The sequence below is a fragment of the Theropithecus gelada genome, chromosome 2 (genome assembly GCF_003255815.1).
Source record: "Theropithecus gelada isolate Dixy chromosome 2, Tgel_1.0, whole genome shotgun sequence".
In the NCBI taxonomy this organism is placed as follows: Eukaryota; Metazoa; Chordata; class Mammalia; order Primates; family Cercopithecidae; genus Theropithecus; species Theropithecus gelada.
This window is the reverse complement of record NC_037669.1, coordinates 77944190-77958121: the sequence shown is the minus strand read 5'-3', so window position 1 is coordinate 77958121 and position 13932 is coordinate 77944190. Positions and strand designations below refer to the sequence as shown.

General features: G+C 42.0%; 1 protein-coding gene across 2 annotated transcripts in view; it reads left to right on the top strand.

Annotated features, from left to right (window-relative positions):
- The window catches only part of PTPRG (protein tyrosine phosphatase, receptor type G), a 757314-nt gene that overhangs the window by 625975 nt on the left and 117407 nt on the right, over nucleotides 1-13932 (top strand). For both annotated transcript variants that reach the window (XM_025375409.1, XM_025375408.1), the window contains exon 8: nucleotides 3089-3281. In XM_025375409.1, the coding sequence (XP_025231194.1) occupies nucleotides 3089-3281 (193 nt within the window). The remainder of the gene's footprint in view (nucleotides 1-3088; nucleotides 3282-13932) is intronic.

Here is a 13932-nt window from a genome sequence, read left to right as displayed (position 1 = left end):
GTTTTCCAGGCCATTCTTTTCTGGCATCTCAGAGATTAAACTATTTTGGGACAGATGGCTGTCTCTTCCGGAAAATTTCCGGTCTAATTCACGATGTATGGCAGCCCAGTCCGTTTCTCTAAAAAGTCATCCTGAAAGTTAAGGAATGTCTCTCTCTATTAAACTCACATCTCTAAGCCTTTAATTTAAGCCAATTTCCTGTTATTTGGTCTTCTCTGGACACGGAGAAGAGCTGGTCAGCTTCTTCCACATATGAGGGGCTTTATGAAATTACTCCTTGCTCACCTTTTCTTCAGGCTAAACAATTCCACTTCCTTTAACCTTTCCTCACAGGATTTATTCTCCATCTTTTTAATCATTTTGATTGGTCTTTTTCTGGGCTGTCTCCAGAGGGTCTTTGTTAATACTTCTCATATAATTTTAAGAAGTTATTTTCTCTGAGAAACTCGGAAACCTGCTCTCACGTTTGCTGCATTCAGTTCTGACTTTGGTAGTCCTATCAAGAGAGTGCCTGTCACGAGGTGGAGGCGATTTTTCAGCATCTTCAGTTGTCTTCATTTGAGTGACTCACATTTGGACAAAGTAATCAATCCACTTTTCCTAATTTTTCTGGCACGTCCTGCCTTTCCTTTGCTGTAAATAAAGAAGGAATAGCAGAAAGAATGGAAAGGCAGGCAGATTCTACCTAGAGACACTATGAGTTTTTATGAGAAGGTAAAGTCACTCACAGAGAATTGAAGTAATACAAGAGTCATAGGCTGCTTTGGCTTTTAGGCTGATCGTGAATCCGTCCTGGTTCTATGTAGAAGGCAGAAAAAATTCCGTGGTTTACTATCATTTTACATAAGCTGTGGAATTGGAGGGGAGGTAGAATGATAGGTGAATTCATATACTTAAATGATTTTTGCATGGCTAATATCACTACCTCAATTCTTCGCTTTCTCATGCAAAGAGAGGGCAGACTATTTGGAAGCAGGTCATTTTCTGTGTCATTCTCTGAGGCTGCTTGAGAAATAGTGGGGGTTAGTTCCAGGCTTCAGGATGACCACCTAGAATTTGCCGAAACCCAGATAGCGATTTCCCTTTTTTATTTTCCACATTAGTGTTAACTGCCTTCTGGTTCCCCGAAGCCTAGACAGTCACTCAGTGCACGGAGAGCATCTTTCTAGCACCATTGGGCCATTTCTCCCGCAGAAAGCAGTCTTATTTGGCACCGGAGGATCCAGATGGGCCAGAAACAGTTCATTCAGCTTTTCTCTTCATTCTATTTTCTTCTCCTATTAGTATTTTTGGTGGCTGCATATTTCAAATTACAGTTTTTTGTTTTTGTTTTTGTTTTTCGGTGACAAGAATAACTTTGTGGCCTGTTGAGGACAAGTCTCTGTCACTCAGTTGCTGTTCCATTCCTCATATGTAATAGAATTACCTTTTTTATTTTTAAAAAAAAATGTTATTATTTTTTTGAGACAGAGTCTCATTCCATCACCCAGGCTGGAGTGCAGTGGCACGATCTCGGCTCACTGCAGCCTCCACCTCCCAGGTTCAAGCAATTCTTGTGCCTCAGCCTCCCGAGTAGCTGGAATTACAGGCGTGCACCATTATGCCTGGCTAATTTTTGTATTTTTAGTAGAGACAGGGTTTCACCATGTTGGCCAGGCTGGTCTTGAACTCCTGACCTCAAGTGATCCATCCACCTTGGCCTCCCAAAGGGCTGGGATTTCAGGCATGAGCCACCGGGCCTGGCCAGAATTACTGTTTTTGATGATCACAGTGTTGAAGGCCACACACACACACAAAAATCCCTTTTTTGTTTTTTCTGTTTTTGAGACAGGGTGTTACTCTGTCACCCAGGCTGGAGTGCAGTGGGGCAATCATAGCGCATTGCAGCCTGCAACTCCCAGCCTCAAGCAACCCTCTCACCTCAGCCTCCCAAGAAGCTGTGACTACAGGCATGCACCCCCACGCCCAGCTGATTTTTGTATTTTTTGTACAGGCAGGGTCTCATTGTCCCAGCTACTCTTGAACTCCTGGGTTCAAGTGATCTTCCACCTCAGCCTCCCAAAGTGTTGGAACTATAGGTATCAGTCACCACACCTGGCCAAAGAACCCCTTTTGATAATAGAAATAGGATTTGGGCACCCTGATTTTTTTCTTTTACTTTCCATAAAAGTTAGATTGGCAGTCTTGTAAGTGATGTTTCTTAATAATATTAATAATAATGATAGCAGCTAACCTTAATTGAGGACTTAACTGTGTACTAAGCAATTTACATATATTTTAATACTTCTAACAACTTTTAAGGTAAGTATTATTATGTGTTTTACAGTTGTGGATACTTGAGTTACAGAAAACTTAAACAGTTTGCCCCTGATTACCCATCTGGTAAATGTTGAACTTAGGCAGTTTGACTTGCAAGTCACACATTTAGTGACTTAGTGACTTTGCCAAACTTGATCACTAGTATGTCGGAAGATGCCAAGAATTAAATCCCTAATATTTATGAAGCTCTTACGATATGCTAGGAACTGGTTAAGCACTGTACTTGGATTAAATATTTTGTCAGCACTTAATGTTGACAAAAATCCTTTTGGGTAAATATTGTTATGATTATCACCATTTTATTGAGGAAAAATAGTGGCTCAGGTTAAGCAGCTTATTCAGGTCACAGAGTGGGTAGGTGATGGAGTTAGTATTCATACCCAGGCAGTCTGGCTCCGGGACGTAACAGTATCACTGTGACCCTATGCTTCTTCCTAGAATGCTGAAGGCCTTTCCAGCAGGGCACTGCAGAAAGACTGGGACTCTCTCATGGGAGGCACAAACTCAGAGTGTGGTACAGCCCTCAAATGAAGTGTTTTCCTGGTTAGTTGGCAGGACAGAAACCACAGCCAGATGAGCCTGTTGGCAGTGCTTCCAGCATGCAACCCAAGTCCTGCTGGGTTTAGCAACCCCGGCATCGGGCACTTCCTACCGTTTCGTGCTCTTATCACCTCCACCTGCTTTGGACCAAATCGCTTTTCTAATTGATGGTTTTTGTTTTGTTTTGTTTTGTTTTGTTTTTTCCTCCCCTCTCTGGTTCTCCGTTCAGCTTGAGGCTTTTTATTCCATCTTCACCACGGAGCAGCAAGACCATGTCAAGTCGGTGGAGTATCTGAGAAATAACTTTCGACCACAGCAGCGTCTGCATGACAGGGTGGTGTCCAAGTCCGCCGTCCGTGATGCCTGGAACCACGACGTGACAGACTTCTTAGAAAACCCACTGGGGACAGAAGCCTCTAAAGGTATATTTGGATTAAGTGCCTTACCCAGAGGAAGATTCCTTATCAAAAATTACTTTAAATTAAAAGGAATTCAAAGCCAGGCAGGAATTGGGACTTGGTGTTAAGTGCATATGTTTCTCTGCTAAAGGGAGCTTGTCTGGCTGAAAAATAGGAGCAGGTGTGGGAATAACTTCTGTTAAATAGGTATGATAGAAATTGCCCTTTTGACCAATAATAGATAATTCTGTCTGCATTTCTGCCTGGTAGCTTCAAAACTTATAGCAATGTCTAGAGAAAGCTTTTTGAAAGTGTCTTACTTTTTACGTGTTTCCCTGTTGATCAGGAGTTTATCTCTGAGCTCAGATATCAGTGAAACGGGAGAGTTCCCTGACTGCCCCCCCCCCGCCCGCCTTTGAAGGACATGCCCACCGCCCCCCCACTTTGAAGGACATGCAACAGGAACATGGCTCATCTGTTCGGTCACCATTCGCTTCTCAGACACCTTATGGGAGGGGGAGCACACAGACGGGCAGGTACAGGAGCCAGGGCGAGTTCCTTGGGGCTCTGGCACTAGGGTTGTTGTCTGTGACTCCTGAAGCCCAAGTGGGCATGTGTTACAGCGGGCTCTTGCAGCCTTGCTGTCTGTGGACAGCTTAAGTGTTAACCAGCTCAATGACCTCTTGGTACCCAGGTCCTTGTCCAGCATCCAGGAAGAATCAGGTCACACATGGACTTGAAGAATGAATGTGGGGGTTTTATTGAGTGGTGGAGGTGGCTCTCAGCAGGATGTATCAGGAGCTAGAAGGGGTATGGAGTGAGAAGATGATGGAGTTTGGCCATTCAGTGGCCAATCTCCTCTCTGATTGTCCCTTGACATTCAGATGCTCCTTCTCTTCTCCCTACCATGCCATTCTGCTGTTCTTCTCTCTTCTGTTCATTCCCCTTATCTGCTTCTGGAGCCTGGGGTCTGGGGTTTATATGGGTACAGGATAGCGGGGTATGGTGGGCCAAAAGGCAACTTTTGGTCATGAAGACAGGAATGTCTGTTTTCACTTAGGGCCAAGGGTCTCCAGGCTTGAGGGTGGGACCTTTGCTGGGGAACTGCCCTCTTCTGGTCAGTATTTCTCTGTCTCCTGTCCATATCATCAGGACCTTTGAATTGCTCCCAACACCCCAGTATATAGTAGTCTTACTACCATCCACCCCAGGCAAGAACTCCCACACCAGCCTCACCCCCTACTGGAAATCACTTGCTAATTTTTTTAACCTTTATTCAACAGTTTAACCCCCATATCTGATACGCATAAGTTTATCATTTTCAGGCATCTCAGTCTTTTCCATGTCTACGTACTCATGTGAAATGAATATGAATTTCTCTCCCAGGAAATTAGAATGTCTGATTCTACCCTCACACCTCTCCTCTCAGGTGTAACACATAATTGTGTGACAGAGCTCCGGAAATGCTGAGGGGAGCAAGGCTGATCAAAGCCCTATTACTTGGAATGGAGGAAGGAAAAAGAAGGAATTTTCTTTTGGTGCGAAAAGGGATATTTCCCAACCCAGTGCTCTCCTTCTTCAAAATTATGAGCTTGGGCAATAAAGGGAGAGCTTGTGTCATTTGTCAACACTGGAAGTAGACTGGGCTATTGTTAGTGTGGTACGTTATGTATAAAGGTTTTCTTTCAAGAGTGCCCCCACCCCTCACAAAAGGGAACAGTTTATTGGCATATGGACTTTGTAGGAACAGGGGGAGTGGGATTCTATTCCACAGGTAACTGCAGTGGCATGCACTTTCATGATAATCATGAGCCCATTTTCTAGGCTCCTGTTTCTGAAAAGGAGCTAAGAGGAGAAGGAGTTTAAGAATGTGAGCATTTCCTTCCTGTCTTGTGATTTTGTTTGAGGTTAGTGAGGAGAAGTGAGTCAGACCAGGTTCCCTGAGAAAGGCTTGAGATTCAAGTAATTTGGGGACAATAGATTGTCGAGGGCATCATTCTCTGGGAACAATGGGAGAATTAAGAAGCTCACAAACCTGTGAAATATCTTAGGTTGGGCTACCATGGAAAACCTCACATGAACTAATTTTTTTTTAACCTAGCTAAAAAAAATAAAGAAAATAGCCCAACTAGAAAGCTTTCTCCCAAGAGAACTTGACTGAGAAAAGCAGGTCTCCTGGGGATTTTGTGAGAGTTATATGCAGAGGACATGGATTGTGGGGGTGAGGAATTCATATCACAAGTGAGTGCACGATCTGGTAGCTCAGAACTGCTGAGATGGTGACAGATAAGCTCTTTCCTGAAAAATGGGCCGAGCATATGATATATCAGCTGTACAGAGAAAATGCATGGCCTTTATTATCCAAGAAAGCTAGGGAAGATAATGGTTTCCATTGTGTTAAATTGTCGAAGTGGGCAGAATCTTCCACTGAACAGGCCTTCTCTGAATTTGACCACAACGACAGAACCGTCCTTAAATATGGCAGATTCATTCGTCATTCTACTAGGTTTATTTGAATTATCATAGTGCTCATCGCTGACTCTTTAAGACATGGGAGTATTAAAATGTTTTCTGATATTTTTAGAGCCAAAGAGAGAGCGGGATCTAGGTGCAGTCCTATTTGTGTGTTTAACATATTATTGGAGAGCTACATATACAGAAAAGTGCAGTACCTGTAACATGTGCACAGCTTGATGAATTTCCACAACCTGAGCACACCTGAGTAACAAGCACCCAGATCAAGAAACTCCCATCTAGGATCTCATGACTCCCCACTCATTCCCCTTCCTAATCACTCTCTGTTCCCAAGGGTAACCTCTTCCAGAAATTCACTTTGCCTGTTTAATAAATTTCATAAAGATGGAATCATTCAGTATGTCCTCTTTGGTGTCCTGCTTCTGTTGTTCTACAGTGATTTTAAGCGTCCTCTCTGTTGATGCCTGTACTTGTAGTTTGTTCTTCTGTATTGCTAAATCCCATTGTGTGATTATACCTGAATATGTTTATCCATTTCAGTATACATGAATATGTAGATTATTTTCAAGTCGGGGTGATTACGAAAATTCTTGAACCTGCCTTTTAATTAATATGTGGACATATCTCTATTGGGCATACACCCAGGAGTAAAATGGCAGCATCCTAGAGTACACATATTTTCAGGTTTGGTTAGAGACTGCCAAATGGCTCCCCAAAGTGATTGTATGTACCACTTTACACTTCTGCCAGCAGTTGAGGAAATTTTCCTATTTTTACAGCATTTTTTAAAGGCATAATTTACATACCATAATATACAGCTATGGTAAATGTATAATTTGATAATTTTAGTAAATTTATACTTGCACAGCCATCACTGCAGTCCAGTTTTAGAACATTTTCATCACCACAGAAAGTTCCTTCCTGCCCATTTGCAGTCAATTATTTCTCCTGCCCTCAACCCCAGGCAACCTCAGGTCTGGTTTTGTCTTTCACTTGGTGTTAATGATTTTAACATTTATCCATGTTTGGCATGTATCAGTAGGTCATTTTTTTGTTATTGCTGAATAGTGTCCCTATTTTTTTAAATAACAGCTTTATTGAGATTTAATTCACATACCATGAAATTCATTCTTTAAAGTGTACACATCAGTAGTTTTTACTGTAGTCACAAAGTCATGCAACCATTTCTACCATTTATTTCTGGAACATTTTCATCACCCCAAAAAGAAACTCCATCTGTAGCAACCACTCCCATTCTCCTTCTCTTCTTCTGCTCTGTATCTCCCTCCCTCCAGGGCTAGGCAACCACTAACGTACCTTTTGTCTCTATGAATTTGTCTATTCTGGGCATTTTATGTAAATGCATCATATATGACTTTTTTCACTTAGCATAGTACTTTCAAGGTTCATCTGTATTGGGGGGTTATGTATCAGAATTTAATTCTATGTTATAGCCAAGTAATATAGCACATAATATGTGGAGGTGCCATATTTTGTTTATCCATTTATCAATTAATGGACATTGAGTTTCTTCCCCCTGTTGGCTGTTATGAATAATGCTTTTGTGAACATCCGTATCCAAGTTTTTGTGTAAATATACATTTTCAAGTCTTTTAGATGTAAACCTAGGAATAGCATTGTTGGGTCATATGGTAACTTTCTGTTTATGGTTTTGAGGAACTATCAAACTGTTTTCCAAAGTGGTGGCATCAGTTTACATTCCCATCAACAGTGTATGAGCGTTTCAATTTCTCCATGCCCTCACCAACACTTGTTATTGTGCATCTCTTTTATTTTCACCAACCTAGTGAATATGAGGTTGTATCTCTTTATAGTTCTGATTTCCATCTCCCTAATGACTGATGATCTCCCTGTTTGTTTTTCAATGCACATGTCATGGAACCAGAGCCCACATGACCAAATGTTCCTCCTTTTTTTCCCCTAACAAGACTCAGGTAACTCAGCGGCACTATAGGCCAAAAGATGGCCTACACATCATCAGACAGCCTGGAAGACTTAGATTATTGACCTTAGAGATGTAAGCAGGAAAGAGCCAAAGCACGGAACAAGTCCTTTTCCTTCCTCCACTCTTCTGTGAAAAAAGGTTTTAAAAAGAGAAGGAGTGGTATTCTGTAATCTTCAGGTAATTCAAAAACAGCAAAGCCTGCCTGATTGGTATTCTCTATCTGATAATTATTGGAAGCTTTCAATGCCCAGGAAAGCTATGATGTTTTATGCATTTGTCGGGCTATTGCCACAGAAGAAGGAAAAATAAATTAATTACATAAGGCAGGAGTCATTTACCTTTTTTGGTTAAGAGCCAGATAGTAAATGTTTTTGGCTTTGTGGGCCATATGGTCTCTGTTGAATCCTGGGTATTTGTGGGACATTGGTTCCAGGACCCCTACGGACACCAATATCTTTGGATGCTCAAGTCCCTTATATAAAATGGTGTTATATTTGCATATAACCTAAACACATCCTCCAGTATACTTTAAAATATTTCTAGAGTACTTATAATATTAATGCAATGTAAATGCCATTTAAATAGTTGTTATACTCTACTGGTTTTTATTTGTACTGTTTTTTATTGTTATATTGCTGTTTTTTTTTTTTCCTTCCAAATATTTTTGATCTGTGGTTGGTTGAACCCATGCATGCAGAAACCGTGGATATAAGTGCCGACTGTACTCAATTCTACCAGTATAGCAGGAAGGCACCTGCAGATGATATGTAAATGAGTGTAGAAAATGTCTTGCAGTAAACCTTTATTTACAAAAAAAGATGGCAGACCAGAGTTGGCCTTGGGACTGTAGTTTACTAACCCCCACTTTAGGGAGTAGCTTAAACTGAGTTGGAGAAACCTAAACTGGTTAATCATAGACTTGTTGTAAGATACATATTTTCTGTCTTCAAGATACTGTGAATGTGTTGGATCTGTGTTTCCATTCCACTGAAAGACCCTAGGACCAACCAGAGATTCATTAACTTGGTAACCGCCCACTTACCAATTCACTTTAACACCCAGTCACCTTTCACATCAGAGGGGTAACCAGAGCCTCAATTGACTGAATAAAGCTCCCCTCCTCCCCTGTTCCCCTAGCTATAATTTTGAACTTGAGGCAGCCAGTGGTGGGGGGCCTGTGTTCATGCACTCATATTTTGTCAGGATGATTGGACATCCTGGAATAGAGAATACAGAATCCAGCCTTTCAGTGCCAAGCACAAGAGGCAGAGCCCCTTAAGAAAGGAATGGGGGAAAAGTCATCTTAATATTGTATTGTTGCTGAAGAAAGACTTCTATATGGATGTCGTCCATAAAAAATAATAAAGCTTTTGTTCCAGTAAATGGAAACAATGTTTAGGCTCGGTGGATTGTTCAAGGGACATCCGATTTGCCACTCTGCCCTTTGTCGGTAAATAACTTGGACAGACTTTAGGATTTAATGGGCTGTCATTTCAGTTATTCTGCAACACATCCTGGGCACATGGGAGAGCGTTCAGTGATTAAGTGCTGAATACTGTCTATTGTGAAGACTTTTGGAACAGTGAACAGAGAAAAATAACTTTCCTTCCAACAACATGAAACATATGGTTTATTAATTTAACCAAACCTGTTCAAACCACAGTGGAGTCAAAACCACTTGATCTGATAATTTGATTTGATGGCTTAATTAAAATGACACTGTATAATGTAATAAAAACAAAGGAAATGGAGAGGACACCGGACTGCGTGCATACCCTCTGGGCTCCTAAGCCAATGTCGTGTTTTTTTTGGTGAATGTTTTTTTGCCTGTGCTGATGGAGGGATCTCTTTTTTAGCTATGTTTTCAATGCAAACATTGCTTCCTGTTTTGGTTAAAAGCAGTTTTAAAGGACATACACCACTGTGCAAGGAAGCCTGAATAACTAGCCTATTTAAAATCAGTACATTGAGAAAGAGGGTCACATTTTCTATCCAAATTAGCAAACAAAGAAGTAAATCCATGATTGCTTTAAAAAAGAGTTTGACATTGAAATCATGGTTTTCTGCTATTTTGGGAGAAAATATTAATGTTGTTCTATTTTCAGTTTAATCATTTCTACTCACCAGATTAATGAGCTTGAATTACTTATTAAAAGAAGCTCTGATATGAACACTTAATGCCTTTGCAGGCAGCTGCCCTCCCAGAAACTCTTCCAGAAAGTTATCTTGTTACAGCCAGAAGCTTTTAGCATAGGAAAGTGTTAAGAAAAACACATTTTTCATGCAGCCCCTGTGGAGAGTTTTTAACCCCCTTCTTTCAAAAATAATTTTCAATTGTCATTCTTTTTTAACCTTGAGTGTTTAAGAAAGAAGGCAAAAAAAAGCAGGTCTGTTTCAAGACCCTTGGAACATCCTAGACTCTCATATTTTGAAGGTCCTGCCATGTTATATCCAACGTTTTTAAATGCTCAGACATTTCATGATTACTCTTTTAAGTTTATGTAAATATATGAGTTGGTGTTAAGTTGCGTTTGATTGGTTGACATAATGTTGATATTTTATAGACTTTTAATGTAGCATTAAATATTTTGTTTCAATTGTTATAGCCAGTAAATGTCTTTTCATATGTCAGACATTTTTGTCCAGCTTTGAAAAGCTTCTTGACTCTAAGAGTGGTGCCTGAAACACCTGTGGTTAGAAAGGCTAGCAAGAGAGCCGGGTGCTGTGGCACACGCCAGTAGTCCCAGCTTCTTGGGAGGTAGAGGCAAGCGGATCGCTTGAGCCCAGGAGTTTGAGGCCAGCCTGGGCAACACAGTAAGCCTACATCTCTTAAAAATAAAAGAAAAAGAAAGTCTGGGAAGAGGTTTTTGTGCGCCAGATGCTGTGCTATCGTTTTCTATTCATAGTTGTTTTATTTAATCCTCAAAACAACCGCTGCCAGGATTCGCTTTTCATCCATTAAATATTTATTGACCATCTACTATAAACAAGTTCTAGGCACTAGAAGTAAAGTTGAACAAGGGATGGTCCCTCATCGTGGAGTGTACATTCTAGAAGGGAGAAATAAATAAACACGTCCACTGATGATAGGCTTCAATGTTGTCCCAAAGGGAATCAAATCAAGTCGTGCGCTAAGAGTGGTGGAGTGTGGTGAGGTCGTGGGGAGGAGCCTGTCTTGGGATAAGGCAGGTGAGGACAGGGAGCCAGCCCTGTAGAGATCTGGAGAAGCAGGTCATTTGCAAGGACCTTGAAGCATGGGATCCAACCCAGAGCAAGGTAAACAAAGGGGAAGCAAGATCAGAGAGAAGAGGCTGGAGAAGTATGCAAGAGCAACTCTGACAAAGACTTCTTTTGGTAGAGTTAAGATTGTTAGGAGTTAAGATCTTACAGCAATGGGAAGCCTCTGCAGGGTTTTAAACAGGACTCTGGAATAATCACAACAGTCTATAAACTTATCACTCTGGCTGTTGTGTGAAGAATGCTTGCAGAGGACTTGCATTGGAGTCTGCAGGACCTGCAAGAGACTGATAGAAATATCGCAGGTTGGATGAGGATGATCATAGTAAAGGTATAAGTGATCATTAGGGATGGACTTTGGAGGAGAACTTTGGGGATTTACTAACAGTTTGGATAGAGGGATGGGTAGGGTGAGCAAAGAGAGAAATGGAGTAGTATTGTTTCTCTGTAACAAGTGAGGGGTCTAACATTCAGAGAGGGTAAGTAAATCATTCAAAGCCTCTCAGCCAGGAAGTGGTAGACCTCAGATGTGAACCAAGATCCTCTTATGTCCACACACAGTGTTCTTTCCATCGTCCAAGGGACCGCCATCTTCCATAAGAACCTGCAAGTGGTGCCTCTGTGTTCTCGATGTCATCAGGTGACTTGAACAACACAGTTTATTACTCCTTCCCTGAATGAAAGAGCTTTAAAATTAAACATACTTGTGGGAATCGGGTGCTCTTACTTTCCTGAAAGTAATCACTGGGCTCAGTCTTTATCTGCTTGGCTTTTATCTATTTTGTCAGGTTATCTTGGGTGCTCAGGGCATAGGTTACTGGTCACAGGGTTAGTCCTGAGAGTCCTGCACCCACTTGATCTGCACCATGGGGCCATATAGGCAAAAGATCTTGTGCATCCTTGGATCAGAAGGGCCTAACACGGTACCTGGCACGTAGTAGGTGCACGGTCATTGCTAAGTGAATGAATGAATAAATAATAAGACAGGATAAGGCAGTGTTAGAAGACAGACTTGGGATTCAAGCAAACCTAGACTCAAATCCTAAAAACCATTCGCTCCTTTGTGACCTCGTTCAAGCTAATATCTAAGCTTCTATTTCCTTGCCTCTAAAATAGAGATAATAAGGCAGAGCCCAGTGGCTCACGCCTGTAATCCCAACACTTTGGGAGGCCAAGGTGGGAGGATCACTTGAGACCAGCAGTTCCTGACCAGTTTGGGCAACAGTGAGACCCCATCTCTACCAACAATAAACAAATTAAAAAAAATTTTTTTTAATTTTTTTTTAGCTGAGCTTGGTAGCACACACATGTAGTCCCTAAGCTACTCAAGAGGCTAAGGCAGAAAGATCACTTGAGCCCAGGGGGTTTGAAGCTGTAGTGAGCCGTGATCATGCCCACTGCACTCCAGCCTGGGTGATACAGTGAGACCCTGTCTCAAAAAATAATAGTAATAAAATATAATAATCACACACTCTCTTCCTCAGCCAGTGGCCTTTTAAATGAGACTTACAGTGCGGGATCTTGGACATGGAAATTACTCTGCAAATAATTGTATCTTCTTATCTGTAGGTCAGCAGTAGCTTCTTTGTATGCCCAGGACAACCTGTTATATGTGACATGATCATTGGAGAATGTATTTTGGAATAAGGGTGCCATGCCTTCTTCCTGTTAGAAATGTGAAGCCAGGCTGTTTGAATTTGTTGAAACCTTTCTAATGAAATGGATAATCCTTAAGGTGGTCCACACACCAAGTCCTGTCCCCCTCCCCAGCCCCATCTTGTACTTTCCTTCCCTTGGCATCCTACACTTCAGTCCAGCAGCCATTCTGTTCCCTCTACCTGGAAGGCCCTTGTCCCACCTCAGTACCTAACTGACCCCTCCTCAGCCTTCATAACACAGCTTAAGGGTCCCTTCCCCAAGGAAGTTTCCTGACTGCCTTGCCCCAGCCACTTGTTTTAGGGCACCAGTACCTTTCCCTTATAGTACTTACCACAGTTGGATTTTTACATCTGATTATGTCATATGTGATTTTTTTTCCCTAATATCCAGCTCTCTCACTACCCCGTAAGCTCCATGAGGGTTGAGACTGTTTTCCTTTTCTCTGTTTTTATTATGGTCACCGTTGACTCCTCAGTAAATACTGGATTGGATATGTTGGCTGGGTGGGTGGGTGGATGGATGGGTGGATGGATGGAAACGTGGATCCATGGATGGATAGGAGGATGGATGGATGGATAAATGCATGGATCCATGGATGGATGGGAAGACGGAGGGATGGATAGATGGATCCATGGATGGAGGGATGCATGGATGGATTAAGCTAACGTATACATACCAGGTGGCCAGGAATAAAAAATTCTTACCAAAAGAGTTGGCACAATTGGGACATGTATGATGTAGCCCAGGCTGGGTGCTCCTATTGGGGAGCATTGCCAGGCATCTGAAGCAGGATGTCATGCCAGTGCTACTTCCTGAAATCAGAGAGGCTCCTGGGATTGGGGAAGCCACCTTTTACTCTGACCAAAAGCCGCCTTGGATGGAAGCATACATTTCAACAAAACATGGAGCGAGGGCTTTTCTGTCTGCCTCAAGGAACAGCCTAAAAGCGGAGAATGGAGCCACTTAAAGTGTCAGGCACTGGTGTCAGGATGTTCTCAGGCAGAATCGGCTGTTATGGCTTGGGAGTGGTTGAGCTGATATTGGTAGCAGACTCCAGGGGCCATCTAGCATTTTCACACTTTATAAATATTACCTAATTACTTAATCCTCTCCATCTCTAGGCAGGTAGACAGAGTTTGATCTTCAACTTAGCAACCCTCCTCTGTCTTCTGCTTTTCTTTGCTCACTAGAAAAATCTTCTCTGACATGGGGTTTACTTGTGTGGGCACCATGGTGCTTCCGAACAGCAATCTGGAAATTAATAAAGGCCAGCAGCTTCCTTACTCCCAGAGCAGCACACTTCCCCTTTTTCACTAACTAGCATTTACAGCCTATGAA